The 19,096-nt window shown below is 44.3% G+C and overlaps 3 protein-coding genes across 6 annotated transcripts; 1 reads left to right on the forward strand and 2 right to left on the reverse strand.

The window, feature by feature from the left end:
• Positions 1–346: 346 nt before the first annotated feature.
• Positions 347–4,086, reverse strand: nkapd1 (NKAP domain containing 1). The gene is made up of 5 exons (XM_076036385.1): positions 3,807–4,086; positions 3,043–3,131; positions 2,796–2,924; positions 2,141–2,194; positions 347–1,883 (listed from the first exon to the last, which is right to left on the reverse strand). Exons 1-5 carry the CDS (start codon positions 3,873–3,875, stop codon positions 1,445–1,447), a joined length of 780 nt encoding a protein of 259 aa, XP_075892500.1. The 5' UTR covers positions 3,876–4,086; the 3' UTR covers positions 347–1,444.
• A 2,107-nt stretch (positions 4,087–6,193) lies between these two features.
• Positions 6,194–15,317, forward strand: dixdc1a (DIX domain containing 1a). Of its 4 annotated transcripts, XM_076036380.1 has the most exons (16): positions 6,194–6,310; positions 6,620–6,798; positions 9,906–10,060; positions 10,196–10,341; positions 11,611–11,700; positions 11,995–12,048; positions 12,154–12,204; positions 12,570–12,674; positions 12,761–12,814; positions 12,886–12,987; positions 13,082–13,159; positions 13,581–13,742; positions 13,853–13,919; positions 14,066–14,174; positions 14,576–14,684; positions 14,877–15,317. In XM_076036380.1, the coding sequence occupies exons 2-16, from the start codon at positions 6,776–6,778 to the stop codon at positions 14,958–14,960; spliced, it is 1,389 nt and encodes a 462-aa protein (XP_075892495.1). In that variant the 5' UTR covers positions 6,194–6,310; positions 6,620–6,775; the 3' UTR covers positions 14,961–15,317. The 4 variants fall into 4 exon arrangements, with proteins under 4 accessions (XP_075892495.1, XP_075892494.1, XP_075892497.1 ...); XM_076036379.1 differs by having other exon boundaries at positions 6,216–6,798; XM_076036382.1 differs by having other exon boundaries at positions 6,217–6,798; positions 12,904–12,987.
• On the reverse strand, positions 15,239–18,520 carry pih1d2 (PIH1 domain containing 2). The gene is made up of 5 exons (XM_076036384.1): positions 18,090–18,520; positions 16,818–16,944; positions 16,496–16,726; positions 16,087–16,358; positions 15,239–15,962 (listed from the first exon to the last, which is right to left on the reverse strand). The coding sequence occupies exons 1-5, from the start codon at positions 18,267–18,269 to the stop codon at positions 15,828–15,830; spliced, it is 945 nt and encodes a 314-aa protein (XP_075892499.1). The 5' UTR covers positions 18,270–18,520; the 3' UTR covers positions 15,239–15,827.
• Between the last annotated feature and the right edge of the window lie 576 nt (positions 18,521–19,096).

Below are 19,096 nucleotides of genomic sequence, written 5' to 3' on the forward strand. Positions count from 1 at the left end.
TGATCATGAATAGCAGCTTGTTAAGGTATGTCCGCGTCTCCTGCATCATAATAAGGCTGCATCTGTGAACTAGGACAGTGCTGGCCCCACTTCTTTGATCCTTACAAACAGGGAGGGGGGGAAAAAACTCAAAGGAACCCCACAAGACCTCAAATTGGAAATGTCTATTTTTTTTTTTCCTTCTTATTCCCGGGGTTATTTCCAAGTCTTTAAATTTAAATTATTAACTCGCTTATCTCAATTTCCCCACTCTATTAATTGCGTTGCCATTTTTGCCTCTGAACTCGGGAGAAAAACGCTTCTTAGTTTCTTATTAGAGCGCGTGTTGGGAAATAAAATGGAAGGCTTTGATTGGCCAAATGTATTTATTCATTTCTTTTGAAGGATAAGGCTGGTGATATTGTGTAGCTTGTTTAGATGAAACCCGGCGCATTGAAGTTGACGGGATCGGAATAAATTTGCGTCAGTAGAAAGTTATCAAAGGATGCAGAAGATAAATTTCACATTGTCAACAAAAGAAAGGAGGCCATTTCGTTCAAAGTTACAAACTTGTGCAACGTGTTATTTAAAATATGTTTCGTTTTTCTCCCCAACACCGCCTGGAAAACACTGTCAAAAGGAAAGAAAGTCTCCGAGGTAAAATACTGGCTGTGTATAGGAAACTGCAACTTTACAATTGACAGATTCATTCAAACGTTTGTATATACGAGGTCAGTTTTTTATCTTACTTTAAATGTGGAGTGCAGTGATGAGGAGAAACGGTACACTTCTGCTCTTATCAAATATAACACTGATGTTATATCCTACTTATTATTCCTACAACTCATGACAAAACACGACTTCTCAACAGATATTACTTGCAACTGTTCATTGAGCCGCCAAGGCTTGATATCACAAGGTGACACCAGAGTTGTTCTTTAAAAAAACAAAAATCCATAAAAAATTTCTAGCACCAAAAATATTCTTTGTTTGTTGTTGTTTTTTTACAAAAAGGTGCAACACAATGGGCTGCATATAAATAGTTAAAAAAGAAAAAAGAAAAAGCATCATGTCATTATGCGGTTAAAAATAATGTTGACAATGTGTTTCCTCATTTCAAACAAAAATGTAATATAACAATTTTAAAAAACCAACAGCATTGGTTTCTGCTTTTCTGACGCAACCAGGGAAGATAAAAGTCACTGATGAAATGATTGCGCGCGCTGCCAGCAGAGCTCCTGTTCAGGAGGATCTGCCAACATCCCCTCTGCACTCCTGCGCGGCTCCGGGCCTTTGTAGAGGTGGACGAACTCGCCCACGCAAACCACCATCGACAGTTTTGCAGCTCTGGTTTGAAGTCCGAGCGACTCAGACCGGCCTGCAGACAAAAGTCCTGTGATGATGTGCGGAGGCAACGGAGGCGAAGCTGGTGGTTTTCCTGCCCGCCGCGTCACGTCGGGATAGTTTAGTCTCCAGAAGTGCCGTGCGAACTTTCCTCGCCCGCTGCTTTCCAGTTTGTCCTCCTCTTCTTCAGACTCAAGCCGGAGTCTGAGTCTCTGCGGGAGTCCAGCTTCCGCTTCTTGTGACTGCGGGTCCGCCGCTCTTCATCATTACTGTCCTCCGAGCTGCTCCCTTCATCTCGCTTCCTGGCTCTTGCATATTTATTGGTTTTGTGTCTACCTTTGCTCTTCTTTCGCCTCGCCTTGACTTTGTCAGCGCTGTTGTCGTCGTCGCTGCTGCTCGAGCTCTCCGCCTTTCTTTGCTTTTCCCCCTCATGCTTCTTCTTTTTCTTTTTCTTCTTCCGGGAGGATTTCTTTGATCGCTTCGAGAAGCCTTCCTCTGTGTCAGACTTGGACTTTTTCATTTTTCGGTGCTTGGCTTTCTTCTTGGCAGAGCTTTTGTCACTAAAAAAAAAAAGGAGAGCAAAAATATGAACTAATTAGATTTTGGCAAGGGATTGTGAGATTGAAGGTATAGCACAGTCACTAAACTAAATCACTAAGTAACAAAAATGTTACTTTATCCCAATTATTGTCATTAAATATTTGCTTAATGTGTGTTTCAAAAGGTTTGGCAGCATCAGAGAAATTATTTTGTTGGTCATTATTAAATCTCAGTCTGCTACTGTGTTTGTATCATACGGAGATAAATAGCTGCTTACCTGTCACTTTCAAACTCCTCTGGATAAAGCTCCTTGAAACCACTGTGTCCCCACCTGTGGGGTGAAAATGGAAGATAAAAGCTAATAGTTAGCATTTGCAATGCACTACTGTAAATGAATAGTTACTGTCTGTGAAAATGACCTTGAGAGACTTTAGTCTCTGTTCCACTAAAATTAGGGGGATGTCACCATGTTTTTTGGAGCGCGGGACGTCGCGGAAGCGATCGGCACTGAGTCCCGTCTCCACGCACCAAACCCAGCGGGATGTCACCCCCGCCGGCAAGCTGCACCCCCTCCGCTTTCACCGCTGTGTGTCTGCTGACGTCATCACGCTGAGATCGCATGATGAAGTGCTACAGTGCGGCAGGTAAAAAAGGTGGTGTTGTCCCGGGTGTCCCAATTCCATCGCAAGCCGATCGGTGCGGTGCCGACCGGAGCCGATTATCACCGAGGTCGCTTGCCGGGTTGTTTGACCCGTTTTGTCGCGCAACAGCGCGGCTCGGTGAGCAGGTTCCACCGCCACCAAAAAACATGTTTTTTGGCCAGTGGAATTGGGGCTAATTTAAACATCTTCATTCCTTTAGCTACGTTTTAAATTGGGAAGTCATTGACTTCTAGCCAAACTATTTAGGCTAATAACTGATTTACAGTGTACCTGTCAGGATCCTTGGCCTCAAACTCGTACAGTTTCCGAGTCCAGTAGTGCGCCTCTCTGTCATCGTGTTCTGAAGCTCTGCTTTGGTCTCTGGGTGGATCAGAGAGTCGATGGCAGTGATTTCGCCTCCTGTCAGTAAATCAAAAGAGGCAAGACAACAGAATGAACTGCCAGACATTGGCAATATAACGCGAGACCCAGTTCCAAAGCGGCTTTGCGCAGAGGGTTGCCATTTCTTGTGTCTAACCTCACACTGTCTCCATCGGACAAATGTTTGGGGTGGGACATTTCAACCTCCCAGCCTCGCATTTTCCACATCTCCGTCTCCTCCTGGATCTGCGGTGAGTCGATATGAGTACAAGTGCATTAGAACACGTTATTCCAAACTTTTTATTCAACATTGCACACACATTTGCCCTTTGGAAGTCATTTATGTAATGTTATGTGTTGTTTTTTCCTGCTGGTTTTATATGTATGGTACTAAACAAGTTAATGAAGCCTATTTTTCCCGCCATAGCTGATGGGTTGCCAGTTGTGTAATTTGACATTCTGCTCAAGACATGTGTGAGATCTTGGCGGAGTCATTAGGAGAGTAAACAAACACCAGACAGCATCTTTAAACCTCAGCTGTTGTTTTATTAGGGGGACAGATGTTGTGATACGGGTTGTGCTCCCCAAACGGCAAGTTTAAAACAGAAAATTACAAGTGACTCGAGACGGTGCGAGTCACCAAACAGCATCCCTTCTTTAAACAAAAGTCTCCTGTAAAAGTTTGGCTAACTGCACGCACAAATGGTTGAGTTCTGTGCTTGAGGAGAAATTGAGCTGGACTGGGAGAAAAAGCTCGATTATTTATGGCTACTTAGGCCACCATACAAAGTTGACAATACATGGGACGTGGAATCGGGAATCCCCTTCTAGTCGCTGCATTTGTACACATTTACTGTCGATATTTCTGCTTCGGCGTGCAAACCGTGTTTCCATTTTCCACTATTTCAAGAGGAGACAAACCTTGTTGTGGGCATCGGTGTGTCGGATTACATTCCTCAACAACGTCTTTCCCAAAGTCTGCTTCGACATGATGCAACCTGGAGTGAGAGACCCGTAAGTGATCTGAAACGAAACCGTTGGCCAGGGTTGATCAGAACTTGGATGTGACAACGACACACGGACAACACTACTGGCACCGCTAAAGGAGCTTAGCTAGCAAGCTAACAGTTCAACAATGTAATCGAACAGCGAAACAAATCGTTAAACGCTACCAGTGATATATCGGTCACATAAATACGAACTAATTTTTGACCTTATTCTAAATTTCGGTAATTGGAAATTAAAATTGTACCTGTTTTTTTTTTATTGTTGATTACGGGCAACACATCGCTCACAATACCAACCGGTACTTCCGCAATGCTGGACCACGAAACAGTGTAGCGTAATGACGTCACGCACTGTTCGAGCAACAACAGTTGTGATTGGTCTATTTTCACTTAAACGTTCGTTGCATGTGTCGTCACTGGTTATTTAACACATCATAACAGTTTACTATCAAACACAAAATAGATGCGGGTTTTTTTGTTTGTTTGGTTTTTTTTTTGGGATGGGTGGGGGAGCGAGGGGGGGCGATAGTGAGTTAGAGGTGTAAAAAAAAAAAAAAAGAAAGATATTAAAATAAATACAATTTTATTCTCGTTTATTTAGTGTATGAACTGTAAATCATACAATCAGTCTTAGCTTTGACCAATTATGCTAATGTCTCAACCAAAGTTTAGAACAATTTTAAGGAGATTTGTACTTGTACGGGTTTGTCATAATAACATTGGAATCACTGAATAATGTTTAATGAATTTTCATACAGGAAGATTAATCCCAGGGTAAACTGGGATGTACAATAATAACAAACGTAGCCTCAACATTACCCGAGGACCAGTCTCAGTAACTTCTAATTTAAAAAAGAAAAGAAAAACAAAAAGAAAAGATAACTCATCCCATTTTTCAGGAAAATACATAGCAAACAAATAATTTTTCTGAGCAGATTCATCTTTGCTGTCCAGATTATTCTTCTGGGTATTCGACCAACCTTTCATTCCTTCAGACTTATGGACTGCTAATGAAATTATTCTTGCACAGATTTGTGGTTCTAATGTAGTTTGGGATCACTGAATAAAACCAGGAATACATTAATCTCGCATCCATTTTGCACTCATAGTCCTTGGTCACTATGCAAATAACCTGCTCTGTTTTCAACTCTTTTCATATACAAATTGGCTGCCTGCATTTGTCCCACCATACAAACCAGGACACACTCACAGTGAAAGAGAAAAGGAGACTGCTGCTGCCTGTTTTAAGTCCCCTCTGTGGGAGATATAGTAGCATAGAGGGGTAAGCAAACGCCATATTGTTGTCGTGTAAACCACTATGCTCATGGTGCACTATACATCATGCAAGAACTGTAAAGTCAGGGTAAAATCACAAAACCTTGAAGGGAATTCATGTGGAGGTAATTGGCAGTGTAATATCGGTATCGCCACACAACTGGTTTTGATCTTCCAAACACTCACTGAAGCTTTGTGGCTTAAAAATAGATCGGGAGATGACAATCCTGCCAGGTGGGGTGGTTTTTAAACGCAACCTCCGCACATTTATTCATGCTGGAGCTCATATGAAACAGTCAAGCTGTTTCAGGCTGAATGCTGACACGCAGAGATCTTTCCCACATATATCCTGCTCTCACAACGGATGCACACAACTCCAGCAGGGTAATAACAGCGTTTCCAGCCAAAGCATTTTTCACAGTGGAGCTCCTCTGCAGCACATTAAACGATAAACCTTTCTAAGTTGTTGGTTTCTTTTTCTGTAACTGGCTTTCAAGTGATCTGCACTTTTTTATATTTTTATTTAATCTTGAGGTCCCACTGTGCGGCTATACTTTGCAGCAGAAGTGTGCTGTACACTACAGATGAAAGGAGCTGTAATTGCAGGTTATTTGAACGTGTGCATTCCAAGCATGCCATTTTCTGGTATTTATGTTGGACTTCCTTTGTCGGTGTAAATATGCCATTAACTTGTTCTCAGCTTTGGCCTGCGTGACATGTTGTTCTTGTCAGCTCTGTCCTTCCACTGCAATTCTGCCCCACAACAAAAAGCATTTCAGTTCATTGCCTTGCTAAAGCCCTACATAAAGATGTGTATGTCTTTATGCTGGAGCTTATTTTAGCCTCAGTCAAATGCAAAACACAAAAAAAGCAAAAAGGAGAGGGAAAAAAATCTCCTCCTCCTTCTCCTCCTGTGTGAAAGAGGAGAGCAGGAAAAGAGGGAGGAGGAATGAGGCAGAGGGGGGAGGGTAAGCACAAGCAGAAACAGCTATGTCTGACATCCCTGCTCGCTGAGAGGAGGAAGGACTGACACAAAGCCCGTGCGACTAAGCAGAGCAGAAAGAGGTGGAAGGAAGGGAAGGGGAGGGGAGGGGAGGGCAGCGAAACAGCCGGCGGCTCAACCGGGGAGAAAAAAGACAGAAAGTGGGTGAAAAAGATGCACAAGAGCGGCATCAGTTCTCGTCCGCCAGGGACAAATAACATTGTTTGCTGGGTGAATGGGAGCTGGTGATCTCAGGCACGAGGCGAGAGCGATGAGGAGGCAGGCAGGGCTCAGCCAGTGCTGTTGCTGAGCACCAATCCTCTGCCAGCCGGGACTCAGCCTTGGCATGATTGCAGGGAAGGGTTCAGGGATTTATATATTTTTTTTCCTTTAGGATTGCAGAGTTTTATGCAGTAGGGCGATGCTGGCGGACAGGATTCGAACGTGCTGTTATTTGTGATTGAACACAGTGTGCGACGTGGAGCCTCCTCTGCTTGCTGCTTCCAAGGCTGCTACCCTCCCCGCCGCCACCGGCTGTGTTTGGGCTATGGTCCTGGCTGAGAGGCTGAGCATCGCCCAGATGCGTGGCTGTGACTGAATGGAAGGTTAGACCCATAAAGAGCACCATGGGAGCCAAACAGATGAAATGGTGAGAGCCTTATTTTTCCCTCTTTCAGCGCTGTTGTTTCAATGTCGGGATGATGCACACTGCTATTGCTATTAATTTTTTCATTATTTTTTTTTTGTCTCTGATGCACCAGGAGCAGAAACAATACAATTCTCTGGGCCATCAGCCATGGCATCATTTACATGGAACACATATGATTTCAATCACCACATCTATCTAAGTGTGTCACGAATTGATTCAAGTGTGACAGTGGGGCTTTTGTAAGCGCAGCAAGGAGGTTTTTGTTGAGTGTTTACAATGCAGGAGGTGTGGGTGTGTCCCTGTGTGAGCCTGAATGAGCGGCGGTGATATTGCCTAGCAGCCGTGCACAGTCTAGAGCAGATCCCTAACATCATCATACCCATGAGGAGTGCACATTTTTGCTAATGCTTAACAAAATAAATAATAACTGGAAGAATGTTTTTCCCTACTGTTAAACGACGCATCTTCTCCTCATGCATGAGGAGACATTTTAAAGAGAGTCCCATGGATTTAGTTTAGCATGTACCAGTCAAGCTAGCTAGGCTGCTATCTGATGAATAAATCATAACGGTGACAGTCAGATGAAAGTCTTCCACCTTAATTAGCATTTCTGTCTGGGCTGTAATGGAAATGTATTTTAACCGCCTGTGAAAATTATGGGTTTTTTTTTACACACATTGAAGGATGCAAGTGATAAATGTGGCCTGCACACTGCATTATTTTATGCATCACTCATAAGTATGCAGGCATTATTGCTGACAATAGCATTTATAAACTACAACGGATCCTGACTTTAACCTTGGAGCCACATAATAAAACTGAATAGATTAATGGCAAACAGACCACACTCATCCATCTACATCTTTATTTTCAGATACTGTCATTCTGATAGATAGTAGCTTTTTGTCATCCATTTTTCTTTTAATTCTGAAAGAAGTTAAAGTAGAAGTGGTGGTGAATCCAATTAAATTTGGATGCTCCTTTTTAAGTACTACAGTACATTTTGTATGATTATACAATTTATGCTGAGAACTCTATTAGTCTTGTATTTCCAGGGGGGTAAGCGGCACAAGATTTGATGCCAAGAAACAAGAGAACTATGTAATGTGTTGAAAATTAAATACTCCAATATATCACCTCAAAATATCATCACAGTCCACCGCAGGGTTATTTTTTTTGGTAACTTTCCACCATCGCTGCTCTTCGAATCATGTTAATCTGAAGCTCATCTCCTGCAAATCCCAGAGCCCTAATCTTTGGCTCAACTCAAATAAATAGATTACAAATCTGTTAGTTTGCAAGCTTCCAGTGCAACAGACTATCAGCCGGCATCTCACAATCATTTTCAAACCAAACTCTTTGACTGTGAGACAAAGGCTGAGAGTATCTCGATCGTGTCATCTGCAGTGACAAGATTAGTGTGGGATCGCTGCTCTGATCCCTCTCTCCAGAAACACTTGAGAATATTCATCTGCTGTGACACTCAGTTCATGTATTTTAATGTGGCCTGATACAGCGACAACTTTCTGGCGGCTGGGGGGAGGGAATGCAAAACTCCTGAACTTCCATTGCAGGCTGACTAGAGCCCCGGTGCAGTGCTGCTAATTAGCTTGTTCGAAAAACAAACATTATATAATCTAATTTTATAACTTTGCTATATGGTGGCAGTGTTTTCAATGCATTGCTTATTTTTAACAGAATGAACTGTACTGTGAAACAGTTGAGACAGTTACAGAAAGGTAAAAAGCAATATTCACAAAAATGGGCCATAGCTACTGTATTATGGCCTGATGATGATATACGAGTTCTCCTGGCGTGCTGCCATGATTTTCATGTTTGGATTTTATTGTTGGTACCTCAAGCTTTTTCATTTTGTTTTTTGTTTTTTTGCCCCCTGCAAAAATGCTAGTAACAAATTTCTCCTCTGTCATTTTAAAGCCTTTTTACACCACTAAAGTTTCAATTAATATCTTTTTGTTCTCTTTTTAGAACCAATACTTGAAGCAACTTTCCTGGGGTTGTTGTGCACACTGGATGTTCAGTGTCCTGCCAGCATTTTACGAGATGGCCTGAGATCAAATGTGCGTGGGATAGCTAGCTAAACACGCGAGGCCTCACTGAGCTAGTAGCGTGACTCTTTTTCGCAGCTTGTTTAGAGCCGAGAGAAACAACTTCTTAAGCAGTGACGGCAATAACAGGGGCAATTAATCTGGGAATAGGCTGCGGAGTCAGAGGTGACAGAGAGGACATGTGTTCCTGTTTATTGCTGGTTTCATTTTTGTGTTCGCGCCGAGTAATGCTATTAGATAAGCAGAAAATCTCATCGGCCACAATCAGAATCTCGCCGCGGATGCACGGGAAAAGTATGTCTAACCGCGCAAAATGCAGTCCCTCAGGAAATTATTTGGTTCGTAAACACAACTTAATCCCCCCCCAATTTAAGTCCGTGTTTCTGGCCCCGGGATCGGGCAGAGAAGTTCTCATGCTTTCCTCTCCCTCACTGGCAGAGGCGTTGGATCTATTTCTGCCGCAGATGGCTTGTTTACCCGGCGGAGACACAAAAGGGGGAAGAAGATAGAAATTATCCGCCAAACGACCGCGGCAAATGCGAAAAGGCCACAGGTCACAGCGGCTGCGTCCCATAAAGCACGGCGTATTCGAGATGACAGCTGTACCGCAGGACGCTGGACGTCCTCTGCGAAGGCGAAAAGCACAAACAGACGTTCATGAAAGCTGCATGAAATACACGCGCTGCGGTTGTGTTTTCGATCTGATGGCCTCCCTGGGAGCTGGCTAGTGAATGAGTCGAGCCGTTCCACAACATTGTACCCAGTGCCTATGTACTTGAAGCAGGTCCATGTCTCTTGAATGATTTTCATGGAGGATTTTTTAATTTTTTAAATCGTATGATATTTACTATGCTGTCATATTAGCAAGGCAACAACAGACGAGGGTTGAAATGTTCCACCCAGACTCATATTTCATGCCCCTTTTGAGAGCTATTGCCGTTTATCTCCCCTTTTTTAACGAAGCTCTGTTCATTTATTGCAATTCGTTTGGCAGGAAGTACAAACAGACCCAATCCTGCCTGTTACCATCTGTTTCAGTCTCAGCTCAGCCAGCCCCGCGCATTCCCCCAAAGAGGAGTATGTCATCACCCAGTGCAGCGACACCCCTAAAGAGGAGGCGGGAGCCGATCAGGAGGGCCATGGGGAACCTCAGGGTGACAGATCGGAGCCGACGGAGAAGAAATCCCTAGCAGGTTGGCTTGGCAGCGAATCTGCTTTGTTTTTTTTTTGGGGGGGGGGAAGGTCGAGAAACAGAACGCTAAATCCCCCCGCTATGATACGGAACTCTCCCCAACTGATTCTTGTCTCCCTCCCTCGCATCCTCTCAGAGGAAGTGGCTCTCTGCGGACTGTGTCCTTCCCTCGGGCACGACGGCCAGGATGAGGAGAAGTCGTGGGAGGAGCAGCTGGATGCCCACCAGGAGCAGCTGGAGAGGGAGATGCAGGAGGCCAGGAGGATGGTGTTCCGCCTGCAGGTAAAGTTGCGTTGACCAAACAGCGATGCCCATGTAAACACAAGGACAGGGGACAGATGCACTGGAGAAAGGAAACAGTCTAGTAGGACTCAGTGTCCCAGCTGCATTATTTTTCAGTGGAGTGAAAAGAAAAATAAAGGTTAAAAAAAAAAGTAAATTGGACAAAGGTAATGTTTAACCTCTGTTTCAAATAAGCAACTAAAAAATAGATACACATAAGGTACATTGACTGCCGTTAGGTACCAGGATGAGATCCTCAGTCCCATTGTGAGACCATATGCTGGTGCAGTGGGCCCTGGGTTCCTTCTCATGCGTGACAATGCCAGGCCTCATGTGGCTAAAGTTTGTCGGCAGTTCCTGCATGATGAAGGCATTAACGCTATGGACTGGACTGGCCTGACCAATCCACAGACCTGAATCCAATTAAGTACATCTGGAACATCATGTCCGGTTCCACACACCAACGCTGCCACGTTACTGTCCAGGAACTGACTGATGCTTTAATCCAGGTCTGGGAGGGGATCCCTCAGGAGACAATTCGCATGCCCAGGCATTGTAGGGAGGTCATACAGGCACGTCCTGAAGAATTTCCACTCAAGTCGGATCAGCCTGTATTCTGAGTTTGACAATTTCAGGTCATTTTTTGCCCACTTTTGTTTATTTTTCTTCTCTTAAGACATCTCGGAATATATTTAGCTTGTCCACTGGCTATATTTGGATTAGCTCTCTTTTTGAGAGATACAGTGGCCATTTGCTTCTATTTGCAGTCAAAGCCCGTCTTTGTCCGCGTGGAACTAGAATCTTACACAGTGTCTAAAATATCTGAAAACTTACACGCTAACATGTGACCCGTGTGTTTTGGCAGAGGGGTTCTGCAGCATTTTTATCAGCCAGCGGTCTGCTGCCTGCATCATACCGGTCATTACATCCAGCAGCACCACCACAACAAAAACAGCCTCCCCTTTCAGGAGCTGCCGCTGAAGAATGCACCAAACATATTTGTGTTTTCTTTCTCAGCCAGTGAGACGCTTTTGAAATTTCACTGATGCATTTGGATTCCGTAGGCCTCGTCAGCTGAAACTAGAAACTTGGCCGTGCGCAGGAAGCCGAGCAGAGAAATCCCAGAACTGCTCTGTTTGCAAACCCAAAACAGAGGAGTGAAACCTGCCATGTGTGTTTAATACGGCTGCTTTTTAAGACCCTCAAATGATGTGTGTGTGTGTGTGTGTGTGTGTGTGTGTGTGTGTGTGTGTGTGTGTGCCTCCGCAGGCTCTGTTGCTCCACGGCTCCCTCCCTGAAGAGGACCAGGACGGATCTGTGGGCTTTGGAGAGAGCCGGCCTAGCACTGAACAGCAGCTGGTAGGGAGGATTGCCCCCCCGCCCACCACCACCACCACCAACACTCCCGACCCCCCCACAGCCCCAGCTCGCCGCTCTGTGTGTGAAGTGGCAAGTGTGAGCCCCGCTGTTGCGGCGATGTTTGCGCTAGCCGCTCCCCTCTCGAGAGCGACTACTGTACGGAACAAGAGAATCCCTGTGATGTTCCCGCCCGCTGTCCTGCCTGCCCACTGCTCCTTCAGACGTTTTTTCTCTTTCTTTTTTTTCTCTTTCGTTCTCTAATTATTCCGCACGTATACCCTTTTCCCTTTGAAGGTTCTAATCCGCAGTCGTCTGGACCAAAGCACAGAGGAAACCCTTGATCTCAAGGTACAGTACGTAAATGTAATTAGGTTTTGGTGTAGATTAAATGGCCCACGGCCATAGAAGAGTCCCCCCTTCTCTAATGTCTCTCTTCAACTGTCCCGCTCTCAGAGGGAGCTGCTGAGACACAAGCAGGAGGCGCGCCACCTGCAGGCCATCAAGGTAAACCCTCAAATTCTGGACTTTTGGTGCGAGTGGAGATGTTAGACGATGCAAGTCTGAACCATCCATCCATCCATCCATCCATTCACACATTCATCCATCATCCATCCAGGCATTCATCTCTCATCCATCCTTTCATCCATCCATCCGTCCACTCATTCATCATTCATCCATGTACTTCATCTCCTGTGCCACACACTCTCTGCCACAGTTTTTTTTATACATAGATATATAATGTATATTAGTGAACTTAATAAAGTGTGACGGTGGGTGTGCGCTGACAGTGCAGATGGATGTTTTCTTTTTGTATCAAGGCCTCCGTTGATGTTTCTTTAATGCACCCGTCTCTCTCTCCCTCGCATTAGGATGCTCTGCAACAGCGCCTGGCCGTGCAGGAGGACGCCGTGCTGCAGCTGAAGCAGGAGCTGCTGAGGTGCAACATGGCCAAAGATCAGCTGGACGGAGAGAATGTGAGATTTCCCACTCGATGCCAAAAACCCCTTGCCGGGCAGGTGCGGCAGCAAATCATGCATCGCACCTGTTTGTCCGTTTACAGGCCGAGCTGAAAAACCAGCTGAGCGAACGGAACAAGTTGATCTCCGAGTATGAGGTAACACATTGACTTGCCGGTGCATCTCTTGAATACATAAAAGCTTGTAGTGGAAGTTGTTGTCGAATAAGTTTGTGTCACGACAGCAGCAGCACGGGAGGAAGGAGAGAATCCTGCAGCAGCAGAAGCTGGAGGAAGCTCAACAGAAAGCACTTGATGTCAGTCTTGGACGGGTAAGCCTCAACTGACATGACATGAACTTTCAGCAACATCCCCTCATGAATGGAAATTTCTACTTATTTATTCATATACATATATTTTTTACAGTCATTCAGGAGCGAAAGTGGCGGGTTCAGCAACTCAGTAGTTTCATCGTCTCCAGTAGCTTTTCAGCACACTGCACCTGTAAGTTTTGTTTTTAGATCCTTCTCAAAATTAATTGGTGATCATTGTTATACAGAGTCAGTGCTTCTTCTTCACAAAATAGATTTTTAATTAAAAAAAAGTAATAAATAATGAAAATTGAAAAAAGGGACTCTTTTGCCAAATTGATTTTTGGATACAATTGGTAAGATGATTAATTAAATCTGAGGATTTCTGATGAAAATTCCCCTTTTTCTATATTCCTACAAAGATTGTATGCGTGATTATGTATGATGAGGGAAAAAATGGCTTTCATTAAACAATTTATTCACGATCAATCATATCGTTGCATCACTGCATTACATCATACTCTTACATGACTGTGGAGGGAAAAAAAAAAACTTGAACTTGAAAACTTGAGCTGAAAACAGGATCCTGAGTGTTATACTGGTGCTGGCCACAGGGGGAGGAGCTGCAGCTGGTCAGGGAGGCTCTGCGAAGCCTCAGGGACAATTTTTCTGGTCACGACCCCCAGCATCACACGCTGGACACTCTGGAGCAGGGCGTGTCCAGCCTCATGGACCGATTACACTCTCTGGAAAGCCAGCGCAGACAAGACAGAGGGGTACACCAAACACACACACTCTCACCCACACAGCCGCCACCTTGTAAATAATGAGTCACCAATACGTGTCATCTGACTGTTCACCGTCCGTGATTGTTCCACTCCTCCAGGAGGAATTTAAATCGCCGGGACGCCGAGCCAACTCGACGGACCGTGACTCCTGGCCGCCGAGCACAAGTGAGAGCCTGTTCTCTTTAGGATTTGTCATCCTCTGCTACATCTCAACACTGGCCGTTAAATCAAGATTGCATGGGCGTGAGGCTCGAGCTATCCCAGACTCCTGGTTCTGAAACGCTTTGCTGCTCTTGTATTATTGTTTCCAGAGATGGCTCACTCGCACAGCAGCCCAGGCTTGGACTCGGCCATCTCCACTAAAGTGCTCTACTTCACAGATCGCTCGCTCACTCCATTCCTGATAAACATCCCCAAAAGGTGAGAACAAAAACACTTTTCTACGGGTTTATGTAGTCGCTATTGCTATTCTTTACACCCTCGTGGTGGTGTGGTGAACTATTTCAGGCAAATTACCTTCTGGAACTGAAGTTGCGCACTGACAATGCACTCATGCATAAAAATATATCTTGTTTTTTCCCATGTGAGTCTATATGTTTGTACATAATGACTGTGTGTTCTCCCAATACCTTACACTCTACAACAATGTGCAATACTTATCTCTTATCCCAAATCTATCCTAACACTGGCAGTAACAGTGTTTTTGAGATTTTTTTATGCCTGCTTTTTATCCTTCTTCAGTAAGCTTGAATCACTTTTCAGTGCACCTGAACTGCTATGCACATGACAAATAAACAAACTGGCAAAAATAATTCTCACAGGCTTGGCGAAGTGACACTGCGGGACTTCAAGGCCGCTGTGGACAGACAAGGCAGTTTCAGATACCACTTCAAGGCCCTGGACCCAGAGTTTGGCACAGTTAAAGAGGAGGTAGGCCTGGAACTAAAAATTACAGGCTCTGTCTGTTTTTATATCTAACAGCTTTTGCTTGACTCAAACACATTTGGAGGACTGATGTTGGAAAAGTCAAATATGTAATTAGCTTCCTTTTTTTCCTCGAACACAGACCTTGGAATGATGGTTTTTTTTGGGGGGTTATGTTAATACTTGTTGGCTGTGTAGGTGTTCCAGGACGCTGCAGTCGTTCCCGGCTGGGAGGGGAAGATTGTGGCGTGGGTGGAGGAGGACCACGGAGAGAGGAGGTAGAGCAGAGAAACCAGAGACCACCGCAGCAAACCTGGATTCCGCTTGCTTAAAGTACTTGTGATGCCATAATAGACATTATGATAAAAAAAATGAACAGGGACCAAAGGATGTAACACAAGTTAGATGTAAGGGGGTGGAGGGTGTTTTTAAAAAGTGAATGTTTCATAGTTGACTTGACATTTCACATCTTTTTATTCTAAGGAAATGGATATTAGACCTGGTTGGCTAAACCTAAACGAATGAGGACTATAAACAGTCAAATAACCTGCCAGTCGACAAAGGTCTTCTGTAGAAATTTAATCAGCGTTACATTTAAAAACATGCCATGTGCTTTGCTCTCCAAAGCCCAGATTGCTGTTTCGTATGCAAACCTAAAGAAAATGTTTACTGACAATTTTCACATGTTCCAGTTTGCCAAATATTGATGCTGTTGTTGCACATCACTTTCGATGGTGTAATAAACGTGACTTATTGCATGGAACATCTTGTTGTCGATTATTTTCAGAGCTTATGGTTGATGACACCCTCATACCAGCTCCCAGTCACTATGCCACTAATGCCATTAATAAACAAACCCTGCTCTGAAGCTACCTTGGCCTTTTTAGGTATCACCATTTGGTGCTGTGGACGAACCAGCGCAGCCACATTTTTTGATTCGATAAAAGCAGTTGACGACCAGTTTCCAGGGGAACTGAGGCTCTGCAGGTTTGCTTTTAGTCTGCCTGCATCGCTTTGTGCGTTTATGGGGCTGCTCTAATTAGAGCTGTGTTCGGATTTTCTTTACTTAAAAATACAGAGCGTAAAGGTTCGAGCTCATTCTCTGGAGAACCAATCATTTTTCTGATTTGCATTTATTTCTCTGCAGAGTCAGAGAACGCACACTGTCAAAGTAAGCCTCTGTTTCTTCTTGTTAAAGACAGCCACTGCTGTATCTTCGTTGACACTTTCTGGCAATTTTAAAAGCAAATAGTAGAGATCCTCCACTTCCAGCAAGACGTCATCCTGCAGAAAGGAATGAATTTTTTCCTTCGTTAGGCAGCCCAGTGCTTTGCTTTTGATGGCATGACACTACACATTGAAATCTGAGGCAGTTTGTTCAAACTATAGGAGCGAACGAACCACTAACCTTGGATATTCTCAGCTGGCAGTCTGACATGGAACACACCTCTGGCAGCTCCACCGTCAGCTTCACGTAGCGGGAGGCCCTGGCTTCATCAGCTTTCACCTCCAGTTGGTACTCCGGCTCCTGAGGCTGCGTGTACGTGGTGGAAATGACCTGGATCAAACCCTTACTTTTGTTCTCGGTGGGCCTGCAAATCATTTGAGCCTCCACGTCCTCATCTTGGCTCTCTGATTGCAGAGAGATCTGCTGCAGCAGGGTGGCCGGGGTTTGGCTGACTGTAGAAATGAACAGCGCGCATTAACAGGAGCCGTGTTAAAAAGGTGAAAGAGAAAACATCTGAGGGTGGATGAGGAAAATGGCTCATTATAAGTGCTTTTAGCAGCTCACAGACGAACAGGGCTACCTGCCCTACCTGTGTCGGGTTGTCTGGGGCCGTTGGGCGACTGCTGGTAGCCGAGCCGCTGGTGCAGGTCACTCTGGCTACTTTTTGGGCAGCAACTGACAACGGTGTACTCCTCAGACAGCCTCAGACCATACTGCTGCCGGGCAAAGTTCAGGGCTAACATGCAGACTTCTTCATCACCCTTGTTGTTTTCTTCTAGTGCTGCGGGGTTCAACGCAATGTCCAACACTGTGCTACAATCTGGAGGGAAAGAAAACAGTTTGTGTAATTAATCACTGGCTGCTGATTTGTATTCACAGTGGAACTTAACAAAGAGGTATCCAGCTTTCACCTTGACCTTCCTTTGTTTCTGTTTCCAGCTTCCCAGCGAACACAGGCAAAGGCCTGCTGGGATCCTGAGGTGCAGCCACACGTTTCCAGCTGCATACGTTGATGTACAGAAACCCCCTACTGGGCCCCTGTTGAGGACACAGATGTACCATCTGTACAAGAGCTGTCAAAACACAACCTGTCTGCAGCCCATTTACTGTCACAGGTGTGGCAGCTTTAGCTGGCAAGACATTCGAAGAAAGGTTACCATTGCATCTGGGAGCTCCTTGGAGGGCCTCTATCAGCTCGCGCTGATATTATCGAGAAAGAAAATCTGTATACAGTCGATTTTAAATGATCCAACTGCAAGGAGGAAGCTGCAGTGCCAAAGGGGAAGCAGCTAAGTGTCTACATTAGCTTAGCAGACCTGTGTTAAGGTGCACTTCATCACACTCACTGCCCAGTTCTGTTAATTGCTTCAGTTTTATTTACATCTGCGAGTCAACACACTTTTTGTGTCACTTTTTTTTTTTTAACCAAACTTAAAAGTTCTACAGTTTTCATGTTTTTATTTAAGACCTTAGTGGGACAACCTTGTAATATTTATTATCCAGAAGCTTTTCACGAACAGATATTTAACGAAAAAACAATACAAATAAAACGAGGGAAAAAAACAAAAAAACAAAAAAACTGCCTTTTTACAACCTCACACACAAAAGCCCGGCAACAAAACAACGCTTTGTTGTGGGAAAAAAAGCAGCAAGGTGTCAGAGCTTGACAAAACCTGGCTGGGACTGTTGTCACTGACTTGAGAGAGGTATGACTGCCTTTTGTGCCTTTTGTGAGATGACAAAGGGATATTTTCAATTAAGCAAAAATAATGGTGGATTTTATCAAAAGGTTGTAGACAAAGTGCAGTTAGAAAATATGGGCATATTCACATTTGCAATATAAAACTTGAAATGTGTTGCATTTTGCGAGGGTTATAGACCAGAAGACTAGCAAAAGTAGTTTTCAATTGACAGACTAATACAAAATGTCATTTAATAATAATTTATAAATTAGTTTAATGTTAAAATGTTTGATGTGGCGTTATAGTTTGCGACATGAAGAACTGTTTTATTTATTTTAATAATTCATAAACGGAACAGTACTTCCGGTTGCCGCTAACAGCACACCCTCGAGGGAGCCGTCACTAATTAAACACACCTGTGTTGGTTGAAAGGAAACCCTGAGGCCACAGTTGAACGGTCGAAAAACACCTGCCGCAGCCACGAATGCGACAAAAACCTACCAGTATGTCGGTGCGCAGACTGGTGTGTATTTCGGGCGGCGAGTTGTACTCAGCTCCTTCCTTCATCTGTTTGTCGATGAAGCTGCGGTAAGCCGCGGGGTCGTTTTCACTCAGGTCGTCCAGCATGGACCAGAACTGGTCCAGCTGCCTCAGAGCATCCCGGCTGCTAGCAGACGTCATCTCCAGGTAACTATTTCGCCTTAAAAGTTGGCCCTAAGCAGACACACTGGACCTTCAGCGACTTCACACACTAACACTAACACACTCCTGGTCGCATGAACCGTGTCTCTTGGCAACAAGCGGCCTCTAAATTATCACTGCGCGCCTATTCCCAAAGTTGCGGTAAATGCTTGGCCTGCTAACGCAGGACCAGCGACCTTTCTGTGTTTACTTTCCCTCTTCCCGCTTTGTCCCTGATATGATGAAATAAACGTTGTCCAAGTAATCCCGTCTCTCAGCTCCCCGCAGAAAGCTTACAACTCGCCTTTGATGTGGGATAAAAGTTTGTTTTCTTGGGGTCCCTTCGTGGCATATTGCAGAATGGAGCAAAAATAAAAAATAGCTAACTTTGCTAAACTTGGGAGGTGGGGAGTGGGGGAATTCAAGAAGAACGGTCTGCTTTATCTTATGTATAAAAATGTATTTGCTCTTCGTCACCTTTGTTCTGTGGGTGTGTGGGACTGGATATAGGAATTGACCTTTATGAAACCCTGGCCAAAATATCTACTACTTCTGCACCCTTTTCCCTTTTTTTATTTTTATTTTTATTTATTTTTATATTTTTTATTTATTTATTTTTTTAAATATATACCCTCTTACATTATCATGTTCACATTTTCCCTTAGCCTCTCCCCTTTGGTAAGAGTTGTAATGGTTTCACTTGTCTTTGTAAAGTGAAACGACAACAAAAAGGGGCTCGGTTTATGTTATGTTATGTTTACCGTAACTCCCGTAATATGGGGACATCTACATTAAGATGCGACTATTCGACCAGCTTGGACGTTCAA

The sequence above is a fragment of the Nelusetta ayraudi genome, unplaced genomic scaffold, assembly GCF_046127955.1.
Source record: "Nelusetta ayraudi isolate G7.1 ecotype Tasmania unplaced genomic scaffold, CSIRO-AGI_Nayr_v1 ptg000048l, whole genome shotgun sequence".
In the NCBI taxonomy this organism is placed as follows: domain Eukaryota; kingdom Metazoa; phylum Chordata; class Actinopteri; order Tetraodontiformes; family Monacanthidae; genus Nelusetta; species Nelusetta ayraudi.